Source organism: Oncorhynchus keta, chromosome 34 (genome assembly GCF_023373465.1).
Source record: "Oncorhynchus keta strain PuntledgeMale-10-30-2019 chromosome 34, Oket_V2, whole genome shotgun sequence".
Lineage (NCBI taxonomy): Eukaryota > Metazoa > Chordata > Actinopteri > Salmoniformes > Salmonidae > Oncorhynchus > Oncorhynchus keta.
Genome location: NC_068454.1, coordinates 20,758,359 through 20,773,568, shown reverse-complemented (window position 1 = coordinate 20,773,568; position 15,210 = coordinate 20,758,359). Strand labels below are relative to the sequence as shown.

The following is a 15,210-nucleotide window of genomic DNA, read 5'->3' as shown; positions in this document are numbered from 1 at the left end:
CAGGTTAGACTGTGTTCAGAGTGACCCATAGTCAGAGTCTTTATGTGTCACAAACACACAGAAAATCACCTCTGATTCTGCACCATGGAGCAGTAGCTACAATGCAGTGGATTCCTCCTATCTGGACTGCGTGCTGTATCTATCTAGTCCAAAGGGAATTGACTAATATATTACGCATTTTTGGGCTAGAAAGTGGATCCTGCGATGCACATGAATAATTTAGGTTGAACTAATATAAACAAATTAAACTAAATTATTCAAAGTTCAGCATGGTCAGACTCTACAAGGCATTGGCATTCCATCACTGTAAATTTATAATTACAAACTGCTCTGGGTTCATGTTCTTTTAAATTACCTCTATTTCAACCTCTGCAATGATGAAGAACATTGCGGCTCTTGGACTTGGAGCCCTGAGATGAATAGCCTATCAGAGTGGGATGTCAGACGGTGTCATAACACAGTTGTCGTGGTGATGTGACTTGGAGAGCTCTTGCCAGGAGAGGGATAAAGATGAAGTCATCACCTCAGAAACACACACACACAGGAGTGATGAGAAAGACAGGAAGGAGTATGATGGTCAGCCCAGCACGCCAAGAGAAAGGGAGTGAGGGAGTCAGTGAATGAAACAGAGATTCCTTGTGAGAGAAGGAATACAAATACAGGGAGAAAGACAGAGAGGGTGGGGAGAAGGATAGAGGGGAGAGGAAAAATAAGAGTTATTTTCCATCACATTTTTCTGTTATGTTGTATTACAAGAGGTTCTTAAGCTTACAAGACACGTTACTTCAGTTCTCAATCATGGGGTTAAAGAGTTTAATGTGGGATGACATAAACCTCTTCTCTCCTGGGTCCACTTTGCAGTCCTAAAACTATGGTTTAATAGTCCACTGCAGTGGTGGAAAAAGTACCCAATTGTCATACTTGAGTAAAAGTAAAGATACCTTAGAAAATGACTCAAGTAAAAGTCCACTACTTGGTTTTTAAAATACTTACGTATCAACAGTCAATGTAATTGCTAATATATACACTTATGTATCAAAAGTAAAAGTATAAATAATTTCAAATTCCTTATATTGGGCAAACCAGACGGCACAATTTTCTTGTTTTATAAATTTAGGGATAGCCAGGGGCACACTCCAACACCATTTCCTGTCTTGCTAAGCATTCAAAATGTAACGAGGACTTTTGGTTGTCAAGGAAAATGTATGGAGTAAAAATGACATGATTTTCTTTAGGAATGTAAGTGGAGTAAAAGTTGCCAAAAATATAGTTAGTAAAGTTAAGTACAGATACCCCAAAAAACTACTTAAGTAGTACATTAAAGTATTTTTACTTCAGTACTTGACACCACTGGTCCACTGTAATGTGGTGTCAACACTTGGTGGGTGTGTGTTCTTATGTAAGAGGTGGGGGCAGTTGTTCAGAGAGATCAGGTAGCAGAGGTCTGTTTTTGATCCAAACCTTCATCATCATCATCTCCAATGATCTTCAACCTCTCCCTGCCCCCACTAAACAACTATACAGAGGAGGTTCAGCTCCCTCAGGGAGGGTGAGAATGCATTTTGTTAAGTGTAACACCAGTAGTCAAACGCGAAAGCGTTTCAACCAACATGCAGTGAGTGGTACAGCTTCCACATAGGCAGCAACAACTGTACAACCAGCTAAACATTACATCTGGTGAGAACAGTCAGTGCACTATTACTCAATTCCAATATAGCGTAATTGAATAGGTATTGCACTTGATTAGGCACTGTACCCACTAATAAGGATTCTCCAAGTAGCTCGTATTTAATGGAATATTTCCAATACTGAGATGGTATGATGGGCTGAAGTAGGAGTGAATAGCCCACTACTGCCATACAGTGGCGGAGAGAGGAACCGCAGTGACAACTAAATATCACCCCGTTGTGTATTCTAAACGACTAACTGTATTAGGAAGTATATACAGTTGAAGTCGGAAGTTTACATACACTTAGGTTGGAGTCATTAAAACTTGTTTTTCATCCACAAATTTCTTGTCAACAAACTATTGTTTTGGCAAGTCGGTTAGGACATCTACTTTGTGCATGACACAAGTCATTCTTCAGACAGATTATTTAACTTATAATTAATTCACTGTATCACAATTCCATTGGGTCAAAAGTTTACATACACTAAGTTGACTGTGCCTTTAAACAGCTTGGAAAATTTCAGAAAATGATGTCATGACTTTAGAAGCTTCTGATAGGCTAATTGACATCATTTGAGTCAATTTGAGGTGTACCTGTGGATGTATTTCAAGGTCTACATTCAAACTCAGTGCCTCTTTGCTTGACATCACAGAAACATCAAAAGAAATCAGCCAAGACCTCAGAAAAATGATTGTAAACGTACACAAGTCCAGTTCATCCTTGGGAGCAATTTCCAAACGCCTGAAGGTACCATTTAAAAAAAAAATCGTTTCTACCTTTATTTTACTAGGCAAGTCAGTTAAGATCCATGTTCATCTGTACAAACAATAGTATGAAAGTATAAACACCATGGGACCACGCAGCCGTCATATCGCTCCGGAAGGAGACGCGTTCTGTCTCCTAGAGATGAACGTACTTTGGTGCGAAAAGTGCAAATCAATCCCAGAACAACAGCAAAGGGCCTTGTGAAGATGCTAGAGGAAACAGGTACAAAAGTATCAATATCCAATGTAAAAAAAAAGTCCTATATTGACATAACCTGAAAGGCCGCTCAGCAAGCCACTGCTCCAAAACCGGCATAAAAAAAGCTAGACTACGGTTTGCAACTGCACATGGGGACAAAGATCGTACTTTTTTGGAGAAATGTCCTCTGGTCTGATGAAACAAAAATAGAACTGTTTGGTCATAATGACTATCGTTATGTTTGAAGGAAAAAGGGGGGGCTTGCAAGCCGAAGAACACCATCCCTAACATGAAGCACGGGGGTGGCAGCATCATGTTGTGGGGGTGCAGCAGGAGGGACTGGTGCACTTCACAAAATAGATTGCTTCATGAGGAAGCAAAATTAGGTTGATGTATTGAAGCAACATCTCAAGACATCAGTCAGGAAGTTAAAGCTTGGTCGCAAATGGGTCTTCCAAATGGACAATGACCCCAAGCATGCTTCCAAAGTTGTGGCAAAATGGCTTAAGAACAAGAGTTGGAGTGGCCATCACAAAGCCCTGACCTCAATCCTATAGAAATTGTGTGGGCAGAACTGAAAAAATGTGTGCAAGCAAGGAGGCCTACAAACCTGACTCAGTTACACCAGCTCTGTCAGGAGAAATGGGTCAAAATTCACCCAACTTATTGTGGGAAGCTTGTGGAAGGCTACCCGAAACATTTGACCCAAGTTCAACAATTTAAATGCAGTGCTACCAAATACTATTTGGGGAATGTGATGAAAGAAATAAAAGCTGAAATAAATTATTCTCTCTACTATTATTCTGACATTTCATTTTTAAAATAAAGTGGTGATCCTAACTGACCTAAAACAGGGCATTTTTACTAGGATTAAATGTCAGAAATTGTGAAAAACTAAGTTTTAAATGTATTTGGCTAAGGTGTATGTAAACTTCCAACTTCAACTGTATGTTATGCTTTGTATTCAGGATAGAAACCTCATAACTGTTAATATTGTACGACACATTAAGTTATTTCAGTGTTATTTATTTCAGAATAAAAATAATGGTCTTTCAAATACATGAAAGGCACTAAATCAGTCTTGTGATGTAACATGCATATGCAAAACAATAGAAACGACAGAATAGTTGCCTACAGTAGCAGATCACAACAAATATTGTTTTGTGTAGTGTGTATAAAATCTACATCTTGAAAATAGAAATAAATAGAAATTTTGAAAGGGTTGATTTGTAGACCCATGATATCTGGTGGGGGTAGGGGTGTCCTGGCCCTGTCCCTCAGAGCTCCACTGTCCTGAGGTGGCCCCGAGGCGAGCCTGTCCCCCCCACTGCTGTTATTGTTCCACCCACTGCCGTTATGACACTCTGTGGCAGGCACTCTGAGGCCTCCACCGTACTTCCACAGCACGACCAGTGGGGCTTACCGGGGTGACCCTTATGGCCGTGACCACAGCCCTGGAACCCTCCTGCGCACACACACAAAAAGCGAGAGTACTATTCATACTTTGTACCTGATATTTTCAGAGTAAGAGAAGAAAAGCAAAGCTACCGTGACCGTCTGTGTTCATTCACTTTGGAAAATAGCAGGTGCACATTTGCAAATGCTTAGTAAATCTGGCTGGTGCATAATGTCATGGGGAACATAATGACAGACACAGAGCCGTAACGAGTTACTGTCACCTGATGTGACATTTACCCATTCTGCACATACTTAGCGTACCGGTCCTTTAGTAGCCTTTACTCTGTTGCACATACTTGGCATACTGTCCCTAGAGGACATACCTAGCATTATCCCTGCACCAGTACTAGATGTGGCCTTGCCATTGAGTTCTGCAGATAAGTGTATATTTCCTATTCAGCGTACCTATATGTCCAATTTTAAACATACGTAGCCAGGTACCCTGTAGTCTGCTGTACCTACCTGGCATGGTTCCCATGCAGCCACAACGGGCCTCTTTAGAACCCCCACTGGAGCAGAAGGAACAGCAGTGGAATGTTCCACGGTGCCACCGGACCTGTCTCCTCACATTCAGGACAAAGGGGGAACCCTGGAGGGTGAAGCGATTGCCAGAGTCATTAAGTAAGCATAGTATTATTACTAAATCTTGATTGTCACGATTACCGTCATTATCAAATACTGTACAGTACCTTAACGTGTAGGGCCTTGACACACACCCACACAGAGTAGGGCCCTGGCTCCATGGGGGTGTAGGAGACAGAATAGGAGCCATCATTGTTATCCACCACCGCCGCCTCCACTCTGCTACAGAGGACACAAGTAATTATTTATTTATCTGTTATTTTACCAGGTAAATTGACTGAAAACGCATTCTCATTTGCAGCAACGACCTGGGGAATAGTTACAGGGGAGAGGAGGGGGGTGAGCCAATTGTAAACTGGGGATTATTAGGTCACGTGATGGTTTGAGGGCCAGATTGGGAATTTAGCCAGGACGCCGGGGTTAACACCCTTACGATACGTGCCATGGGATCTTTAATGACCTCAGAGAGTCAGGACACCCGTTTAACGTCCCATCCGAAAGACAGCAGCAGATACAGTATATATATTTTTTATTTTACCCCCTTTTCTCCCCAATTTCGTGGTATCCAATTGTTAGTAGTTACTATCCGTGCGGGCTCGGGAGAGACGTGCGGGCTCGGGAGAGACGAAGGTCGAAAGCCATGCGTCCTCCGATACACAACCCAACCAAGTTGCACTCTTTAACACAGCGCGCATCCAACCCGGAAGCCAACCCGGAAGCCAGCCGCACCAATGTGTTGGAGGAAACACCGTGAACCTAGCGACCTGGTTAGCATGCACTGCGTTCGGCCCGCCACAGGAGTCACTAGTGCGCGATGAGACAAGGATATCCCTACCGTCCATACCCTCCCTAACCCGGACGACTCTAGGCCAATTCGTGCGTCGCCCCACGGCTGCATGCGACAGAGCCTGGATGTGAACCCAGAGTCTCTGGTGGCACAGCTAGCACTGCGATGCAGTGCACTAGACCACTGCGCCACCCGGGAGGCACGCAGCAGATATATTTGATGATGTAGTTATAACGCATGGTACCACTTACATGTATGACTCCTTTTTAACAGCATCATCTCATAATGATCCGGACTAAATAACAAATGTTCATCAAGAGAACTTGGTAGATGTGTGTGCTGCAGATGATCTGGTTCCTCACCAGTCTTTCTTCTCCTTGTGGACCATACTGACCAGGACAGCTTCCCCTCCACGACCCATCTGCTCCCCAGCAAAGTCTCTACACACCAGGGTGAACTCCCCTCTTTGGCCTTCCCTGCCACGCTGCAGACCTGGGGGCAGGGACAGGTTAAAGGTCAGTCTCTCACTCACACACAAACACACACACGTTCATATTACTTTCCTCTCAGAGCTGACAAAGGTTGTTTCACCCTGAAACACCTTTTTGGATAACACTTGAGTAGAAGGCTCTGTATATACATAAGCACATAAAGCCACTCTGATCTAGACACTGGTGGTGTGGCTTTGTGTGTGTGTTCTGGTGACAGCCATGCACCCTGTCACACTGCACCAGCAGCTGTTGCTCTTAACACACAATTTACTGCTTGTCCTACACTAAAGTGGGCCAAACCCCTGACTTCCAATCTTTTAATCGAAGAGCCTGTGTGGTTTTAACATGGGCACACATTTGTAAATACTGTATTATTGATAAGAGTGGCTTAAGCCTGTATTTCCTGATGTGTAATCTACAGCTTTGTTTATAAACGCTAAACATGGGCACTAATTCTATAACATACTTATCCTTAAGCCCAGAAACTGGGGAAGTAAAGAAACAGTGACATGGGCTGCAGGTTCTCTTTTTCAACTCTTATCACAAACACTCTCCAAGGCCCTGTAGTAGGCACAGACAAAACACACACACCTGCTTTATGGATTGACATCTGTCCATATATTTAAATGAATACAACTAGGGGTAGTTGACTTTGACACAGAGAGAGTCTCTATTTGCTGAAGCCATGCTTCTCCAGCTCAGCAGGCAAACATTAGCCACAGCAGGGAATAGCTCTTTGTACTATCACAGTGGGCATGCTGCTGCAGAGCGGTGTGTGTGTGTGTGTGTGTGTGTGTGTGTGTGTGTGTGTGTGTGTGTGTGTGTGTGTGTGTGTGTGTGTGTGTGTGTGTGTGTGTGTGTGTGTGTGTGTGTGTGTGTGTACCACAACAAAAGAGAGGGGTATATCTCAAATACCTGTGTTTTGACAAAGCAAGTACCTGCCACTTGAAATGTTTCCATAAAGACCAGGAATGTCATCCACTACTTATCCTTTACATACTGTATAATTGCCTACGGTCTCTGTTTGTTTGTGTGTGTGTGTGTGTGTGTGTGTGTGTGTGTGTGTGTGTGTGTGTGTGTGTGTGTGTGTGTGTGTGTGTGTGTGTGTGTGTGTGTAAAAGAGCATCTCCTAAGTATAGTTAAAGAGGTTGCCTTCAGGGTTGTTCAAAGTGGGACAGGAGAACTGCCTCAGAATTAGGGGCTAGGGGAAATATGGCATAGGGGCTAAGGGTTGTTTCTGGATGGGACCTTGGTTGGGGTCTCACCTTCCCCTTCAATGGTGCACCTGCTGAGCTCCAGGGTCTTGGTGTGGATCACCCCCACCATCGGGTACCCCGCCACCTCGCCTGCACTCTCCTGTGGCAGGAAGCAAATACTGCTCCCTTCATCGGGGCAGACGGCTTCTGGGGGGGGGTTGTAACCAGTCTCCATCAGGGCAGCCAGCCTGCGGAGGGTCACGTCCTTAGCACTGAGGATTTCTGCGTCCGACCCGCACGTCAGCAGCCGCTCTGCAAACTCCACCCCCCCGCGGGTGTCCGACAGGGCCTGCTGCAGCTGCGCCCTCTGCAGATGGAGATGACTCCTGCGCTGCAGACCCAGCTCCTCTAAGCGCCGTAGCAGCAACAGGCAGTGCGACTCCACAGCGCTAGCATAGCCTCGTGCGAAGGAACGCACCTCGTCCACCGCCGCATCCACCCTGGTCTGCAAGGTCTCCTGGGATAGGTCCACCTTCCGCAGTGACTCCTCCAGCTGGTCCAGCCGTGGCCGCAGGCGCCCGGTAACCAAATCCCGGATACGGCCCCCATGGCGATCGATGACATCACGTGTGGGGAGGCAGCGGTGGTCGCGGTGGAAGGTGGCGGCACACTCCAGGCAGACAGGTAGGTCACAGGGCTCACAGAAGAGACGCAGCTCCTGGGCAGGGTGGAGGGAGCACAGGACAGGCCGAGAGAGACAACCCTGGGTCTTCAGGTCCTCCAGACACTGGACGGTGTGAGACGACGTCCTCTTCTGTCTCCTGGGGAGGAAAGAAGGTGGAGATTGTGAACTCATAGGTTCCACTTGATTACACTGTAAGTGCATGTAGCCTACCTGCCTACGGTTATCATGTAATAAAAGGCAAGTCGCCAGCTCAAAGCTTAAATGGAAGTCGGGAACAAAACATAATCCTAGACTAGTTAACTTGCAACAATGTTGGAACATTGAACATGAGTTATAAATATTTTTTATGCACTCACCTGTGTGCTTGAATACAAAACTCACACAGGTTGACACTGCACACCTCACAACGCTTCTCTGCGTCCCCGTCGCTGCACAGGTCGCATACCACAGAGTTCTTGCTCATCATCGTCTCCAGAAACACTTCGTCCAGGGCCAAGTGGTCAGTGGTCAGCCCGTCCACTCCGGACAACGGGATGTCCACCTCGGAGTCACACTCCGGACAGAGAACGGTGACGGCAGAGGGCGGCTCGCCTTCCAGAGGGACCGCTTTACCATTGTGTACTCCCGAAGACACCGAAAATGGTTCCAGTTGACGAACGCAGTCCGCGCAGAAGGTGTGTAAACACTGCATAATTTTAGGCTCGCGATATAAACATTTACAAACGCGGCACACTGCCCTCGCATTGATAACGGCGTCCCCGTTATCTCCGTTTTTAGAGCTCGAGTTTGTGGTCGCGGTTGGCGAGGAATCCACATCTTTTTCCAAAATTTGGTCACAGTGTGACATTGTGTTTTATATTATTGTCTCGTTTCTTTAAAAACAATTTGATACCGGATTTTGTTTAAGAATAAAAACTACCGGTGTCAGAAATCGACCTAGGCTACCAATTTGCAACTATATCAGTAGCCTAGGTTACAGTTAACGTTAGTAGGCAACAGAAAACCCAAGCATAATACCTTAACACCAAAATAACATTCAGTGTAGGACTGTATAGGCCTATAACTATTGTTACACTGTTTCCTACACCCTCAACTTTTCTTCCGTAATACTCCACACTAGGTACGTTCTCTCTTCCTTGAAACATGAAACCCTCTTCTCCAGTCCAATGAAAAACAGCCGTTGCACCCCCAGGCGTGGTTTGAAGTTGTTTGCGATCTGAAGCAGAGAACTAATCGACGTCCCAGGCCCCTCAACTCAGAATATCCTTCCCGCAGGCCCCATCTACCGGTTTGAAAGACCATGCATGGCCCATGCAGCGAACACAGAATGAACTTCAACAAGCACCAAACTCAAACCATTTAAAAACATTTACATTTTATTGTAAAAAAAAGAAACTATAGACCTATAGATTCACGTGTTACACTGATAGCCCAGTAGACTGATTGCCACAGTGAATCCCATAGGAAAAAAAGTAATTGTTATTATTATGTAATTACAGTATTGCTGCTGTAACTATAATTTCACCACTTATTAGATAACCTATAGCCATGCACACACACTGTATCTCCACTTGTTATATCCAACATAAATTCCATCAGACCACAGTACTTTTAGTAACCTTGACTGTAGGCTATGAGGAGCAGTTGGTGTCAATGTGTTTCAGGTTAGCTGGTAGATCCAGAGAAAAACACTGGCCGTAGCTGCGAGAACGTGCCATTGAGGTCGTAGTATGGGTGGTGCAGCTGAAGTATTGAAGGAGAAGAAAGTCTTTGCTGATATCTCTGTATCTGTAATTTAAAAAAAGATGCTGACTGTACAGTATGCACACTGCCAAACATACACTGAGTATACCAAACATTAGGACCCCCCCAGAACAGCCTAAATTCATAAGGACATGGACTCTACAAGGTGTCGAAATCATTCCGTAGGGTTGCTGGCCCATGTTGACTCCTGATGCTTTCCACAGTTGTGTTAAATTGGCTGCATGTCCTTTGGGTGGTGGACAATTCTTGATACACACGGGAAACAGTTGACTGTGAAATACCCTGCAGCAGCGCTTCTTGACACAAACTGGTGTGCCTGGCACCTGCTACCATACACCGTTCAAAGGCACCCTTTAAGACACAAGACATGTCTTAAAGGGTTTGTCCTGCCCATTCGCCCTCTGAATGGTACCCATACACAAGACATGTCTTAAAGGGTTTGTCCTGCCCATTCGCCCTCTGAATGGTACCCATACACAAGACATGTCTTAAAGGGTTTGTCCTGCCCATTCGCCCTCTGAATGGTACCCATACACAAGACATGTCTTAAAGGGTTTGTCCTGCCCATTCGCCCTCTGAATGGTACCCATACACAAGACATGTCTTAAAGGGTTTGTCCTGCCCATTCGCCCTCTGAATGGTACCCATACACAAGACATGTCTTAAAGGGTTTGTCCTGCCCATTCGCCCTCTGAATGGTACCCATACACAAGACATGTCTTAAAGGGTTTGTCCTGCCCATTCGCCCTCTGAATGGTACCCATACACAAGACATGTCTTAAAGGGTTTGTCCTGCCCATTCGCCCTCTGAATGGTACCCATACACAAGACATGTCTTAAAGGGTTTGTCCTGCCCATTCGCCCTCTGAATGGTACCCATACACAAGACATGTCTTAAAGGGTTTGTCCTGCCCATTCGCCCTCTGAATGGTACCCATACACAAGACATGTCTTAAAGGGTTCAAAATCATTCCTTAATGTGACATCAATATGGGATGATAACTTTCATCTGAATTCACCTGGTCAGTCTATGTCATGGAAAGAGCAGGTGTTTTTAATGTTTTGTATACTCAATTACTTCTGTTAGTTATGTCCTAGAGAGCTCACAGTCATTGGTAGGGTTAAACGCCACTTTAATTGCATCTTTATTTAGTTGTCATGTTTGGCCGGGTTGTTGTGGTGAAATAGACTGAAGAGTGTGTAGGTGTCCTCTGAGTGAATGACTTAACTTGTGTAAGTGTTTTTAAACTGGATGAGAGTTGTCTAACATGCAGTTCTCATCCAAGTATTTTCTCAGTATAAAATTGTATTTTCTCTAAAAGGTGTTTACTGGACCTTTGATGGTTGCCTGGGAGATGGCCTTCACCAGAGGGTTTTGGATGATGCAGGTGTAGCTGCCATACAATTTGATTGGCTGAAGGGAGCTGATGAATCGAGTTATCCCGGCGGAGTTGTTGAAGAAGCTAGTTTCACTCTCGTTCAGGACGTTGTCATTGACATCCAACCAGGTGATGTTTGGTTTGGGGAACCATCTCTCTGCCTCTGCCGTTAGGGTAGTGTTTACCCGCTTGAATTTGGGGGCTGAGAAAGCTGAAGTGAAGCATATTTTCAGAGTAGGCTACTTTGTGTGCAGTTCAATATTCAGTGTGAAATATTGAGAATGTCTAACAAGTTGGCTCCTTACCTGCAGCTCTGAGGTTAACACTGGCAGTTCCCGAGCAACTAGGAGTGCTCACACTGCAGTAGTACACCCCATTGTCTCCCACTTTTACGTCCCTCAGCAACAGGGAGGCATTGCCTCCACCTATGGCATCTGAGAACAGCAGGGTTCTATTTCTAAACTGGGGGTTTTGCTCCGTCAGCTGGACTGCTCCTTTATCATACTTGTACACCACTTCACTTAGCCCCTCCTTCGTCCAGGTGATTGACACCTGACTGGTCGATTCCCTGCTGTTAGTGGAAGTCTTGAACTTGCAGCTCAAGATGACATCCTCTCCCAAGTACCCGATGGGCCACTTGTCAATGCTATCCACAGTGCCCTTGGAACCCCCCAAGCCCTGACCTAGAGGACAGCACACAGCATAATATAACATACAGGAAGCTTAAGTTCCATACATAGAGATGTGTGCAGTTCATAGGAACTATAGTTACACACACACACACACACACACAGGCAAATGCACACAGGTACACATGCACTCTCACATATGCTCAAATACATGTTAACAGAGACATCACATGAATATTGACAATGATGGTGACAAGTCAATATATATGCTCACTACGTACCTGAAAATGACACAGACAAGATGAGAATGATGAGTCCAGCAGTTACGAAGATACTGACTATCAAGCTGCAAAAGGAGATGGGGGTGAAACTATCAATAACTTTCCAAGTCAATTGAACATCACAATATCCAATGATTAATTAATCTCACTATGTATTTGTTGGTGATAAAAAGCACAGCTGTTGCTGGGCCTCAAACAACAACAACCATATATATATATTTTTTTTAAACACATTGTGTCCTCACCCCCACAAGATTATCTGTCCAAATGAGGCCATGGCTCCTCAATGGTAGCTGGCTCTTTTTTTAGCAGGGTTATGATAGTTCCAGCTGCTCCCTTTACCAGAGTCCACATACAGTATCCATGTGATGTGTCGTCTGCAGCAGCTACATACTGTATGAGATCGACTGTAGCTCCACATCGGAAGTCCTCACCCACTGTATGTCATTCATGTAATATCAAACCCTGTACTCAGGAAAGCGAGGGACTCTCCTTGAGTAAATATTGTCACTTAGGTATTTGTGCACTGCTTACTGACTTACCATTAACATTTTTTAACCAGAGGGAAGAAATAGGGATATAAGCAGACTTACTTGGCTTAAGCCCTTGGCTCCATAGGAGCGTAGACCATTGACTGATCTTCACCACAAGGGGCCCCACTGGGGTGCGTGCTCAGCCCCCTCCTGTACTCCATGTTCACCCAGGACTGCGTGGCCACGCACGTCTCCAACTCAATCACGAAGTTTGCTGACGACACAACAGCGGTAGGCCTGATTACCAACAACGACAAGACAGCCTACAGGGCAGAGGTGAGTGCCTTGGTGGAGTGGTGCCAGGAAAATAACCTCTCCCTCAATGTCAACAAATCGAAGGTGCTGATAAGACTGCAGGAGACAGCAGAGAGGGCAAGCAAGCCCCCATCCACATTGACGGGGCCGCAGTGGAGGGTCACAAAAGCTTCAAGTTCCGCGGCATGCACATTACTGACGACCTGAAATGGTCCCTTCAAGTTAATGTCACGTGCACAAGTACAGTGGAATGCCTTTCTTGCCATCTCTAAACCCAACAATGCAGTAATGAATAACATAATACTAAAAATAACATACAGTAGAACAAAAACACACAAGAAAGTAAGTTCCAGTACCATATTTACAATGTGCAGGGATACTGAAGTGATAGAGGTAGATATGTATAGAGGTAAGGTGACAAGGCATAAGGATATATGATAAATATGATAAACAGAGTAGCAGCAGCGTATATGATGATTATATGTGAGTGGGTGTGTGTGTGTGTGTAGAGTCAGTATAAATGTATTTGCATATTATGTGTGTGTGTGAGCAAAATATGAAGTGAGTGCCAGTGTGTGTGAGTGTGTAGGGCCCTTTGAGTGTGCATAGAGACAGGTCAAAAATAAAATTAAAAAAGGGTGAACTCAGATAGTCTGTGTAGCCATTTGTTTACCTATTTAGCAGTCTTATGGTTTGGGGAAAGAAGCTGTTGAGGAGCCTGTTGGTAACAAACTTGATGCCAGCACCTCTTCAACCTCAGATCTACTTCAACCTCAAATCTACATATGCCCCATTGAGAGCATCCTGTCAGGCTGTATCATCACCTGGTACGGCAATTGCACCGTCTGCAATTGCAGGGCTCTACAGAGGGTGGTGCGGTCACCCCAACGCCTCATCGGGGGCACACTGCCTGCACTCCACGACATCTATAAGGAGGAGGCAGTACAGGTGCATCAAAGCTGGGACAGAAACTGATAAACAGCTCATAGTGTATCTGCAGGCCATCAGACTGTTAAACAGTCACCACTAGCCGGCCTCCACCCAGTACCCTGCCTTGAACCTCAGACACTGTCACTAGCCGGCTATCACCCTCTACACTACCCTGTACCTTAGAGATCGCTGACCTACAGTTGAACTCTGAAGTTTACATACACCTTAGCCAAATACATTTAAACTACATTTTTCACAATTCCTGACATTTAATCCTAGTAAAAATTCCCTATCTTAGGTCAGCTAGGATCACCACTATATTTTAAGAATGTGAAATGTCAAAATAATAGTAGAGAGAATAATTTCTTTCAGCTTTTATTTCTCATTCCCAGTGGGTAGGAGTTTTACATACACTCAATTAATATTTTATAGCATTGCCTTTGCATTTTTTACCTTGGGTCAAATGTTTTGGGTAGCCTTCCACAAGCTTCCCACAATAAGTTGTGTGAATTTTGTCCCATTCCTCCTGACAGAGCTGTTGTAACTGAGTCAGGTTTGTAGGCCTCCTTGCTCGCACACACTTTTCAGTTCTGCCCACACATTTTCTATAGGATTGAGGTCAGGGCTTTGTGATGGCCAATCCAATACCTTGACTTTGTTGTCCTTTTGCCATAACTTTGGAAGTATGCCTGACCATTGTTCATTTGGAAGACCCATTTCCAGCCAAGCTTTAACTGATGTCTTGAGATGTTGCTTCATTATATTCACATAATTATCCTTCCTTGTGATGCCATCTATTTTGTGAAATGCACCAGTCCTTCCTGCAGCAGAGCACCCCCACAACATGATGCTGCCACCCCCGTGCTTCACGGTTGGGGATGGTGTTCTTCGGCTTTTTAGCGTGCCCCTTTTTCCCTCAAACATAACAATGGTCATTATGGCCAAACAGTTATATTTTTGTTTCATCAGACCAGAGGACATTTCTCCAAAAAGTACGATCTTTGTCCCCATGTGCAGTTGCAAACCGTAGTCTAGCTTTTTGCTGTTGTTCTGGGAATGATTTGTACTTTTCTCACCAAAGTACATTTATCTCCCAGGAGACAGAATGGGTCACTTCCTGAGTGGTATGATGGCTGCGTGGTCCCATGGTGTTTATACCTGCCTAGGGACTGCGGTTGAAAATTAGCCGGCTGGCTAAAACCGGCACTTTTACTGAAACGTTGATTAATGTGTACTGTCCCTATAAAAATAAAATAAACTCAAACTCAATATTGTTTGTACAGATGAACGTCATACCTTCAGGTGTTTGGAAATTGCTCCCAAGGATGAACCAGACTTTTCTGAGGTCTTGGCTGATTTTGTTTTTATGGCAAGCAAAGAGGCAATGAGTTTGAAGGTAGGCCTTGAAATACATCCACAGGTACACCTCCAATTGACTCAAATGATGTCAATTAGCCTATCAGAAACTTTGAAAGTCATGACATAATTTTCTGGACTTTTCCAAGCTGTTTAAAGGCACAGTCAATTTAGTGTATGTAGACTTCTGACCCACTGGAATTGTGATACAGTGAATTATAAGTGAAATAATCTGTCTGTAAACAATTATT

The 15,210-nt window shown here is 44.6% G+C and overlaps 2 protein-coding genes across 5 annotated transcripts; both read right to left on the bottom strand.

The window, feature by feature from the left end:
• Positions 1-3,643: 3,643 nt before the first annotated feature.
• LOC118366812 (tripartite motif-containing protein 45-like) lies at positions 3,644-14,979 on the bottom strand. 4 transcript variants are annotated; one of them, XM_035749526.2, is made up of 12 exons: positions 14,900-14,979; positions 12,479-12,632; positions 12,131-12,322; positions 11,886-11,950; positions 11,281-11,658; positions 10,932-11,186; positions 8,189-9,620; positions 7,217-7,968; positions 5,823-5,952; positions 4,781-4,895; positions 4,554-4,680; positions 3,644-4,098 (listed from the first exon to the last, which is right to left on the bottom strand). In XM_035749526.2, exons 7-12 carry the CDS (start codon positions 8,677-8,679, stop codon positions 3,911-3,913), a joined length of 1,803 nt encoding a protein of 600 aa, XP_035605419.1. In that variant the 5' UTR covers positions 8,680-9,620; positions 10,932-11,186; positions 11,281-11,658; positions 11,886-11,950; positions 12,131-12,322; positions 12,479-12,632; positions 14,900-14,979; the 3' UTR covers positions 3,644-3,910. The 4 variants fall into 4 exon arrangements, with proteins under 4 accessions (XP_035605419.1, XP_035605420.1, XP_052349340.1 ...); XM_035749527.2 differs by lacking the exon at positions 12,131-12,322; XM_052493380.1 differs by lacking the exons at positions 12,479-12,632; positions 14,900-14,979 and having other exon boundaries at positions 12,131-12,338.
• Positions 10,912-13,599, bottom strand: LOC127914889 (V-set domain-containing T-cell activation inhibitor 1-like). Its single transcript, XM_052492634.1, has 4 exons — positions 13,505-13,599; positions 11,886-11,950; positions 11,281-11,658; positions 10,912-11,186 (listed from the first exon to the last, which is right to left on the bottom strand). Exons 1-4 carry the CDS (start codon positions 13,597-13,599, stop codon positions 10,912-10,914), a joined length of 813 nt encoding a protein of 270 aa, XP_052348594.1.
• Positions 14,980-15,210: the final 231 nt, after the last annotated feature.

Coding starts and splice junctions, on each gene's coding strand:
- LOC127914889 (XM_052492634.1), bottom strand. CDS start 13,599: ATGTCGTGGAGTGCAGGCAGTGTGCCCCCGATGAGGCGTTGGGGTGAC. Junction 11,659..11,885: donor CTTGTCTGTGTCATTTTCAG/GTACGTAGTGAG, acceptor GCTGTCCTCTAG/GTCAGGGCTTGGGGGGTTCC. Junction 11,187..11,280: donor TGTTAACCTCAGAGCTGCAG/GTAAGGAGCCAA, acceptor GCTTCACTTCAG/CTTTCTCAGCCCCCAAATTC.
- LOC118366812 (XM_035749526.2), bottom strand. CDS start 8,679: ATGTCACACTGTGACCAAATTTTGGAAAAAGATGTGGATTCCTCGCCA. Junction 4,896..5,822: donor CACAAGGAGAAGAAAGACTG/GTGAGGAACCAG, acceptor TGTCCTCTGTAG/CAGAGTGGAGGCGGCGGTGG. Junction 4,681..4,780: donor TCAAGGCCCTACACGTTAAG/GTACTGTACAGT, acceptor TTCACCCTCCAG/GGTTCCCCCTTTGTCCTGAA.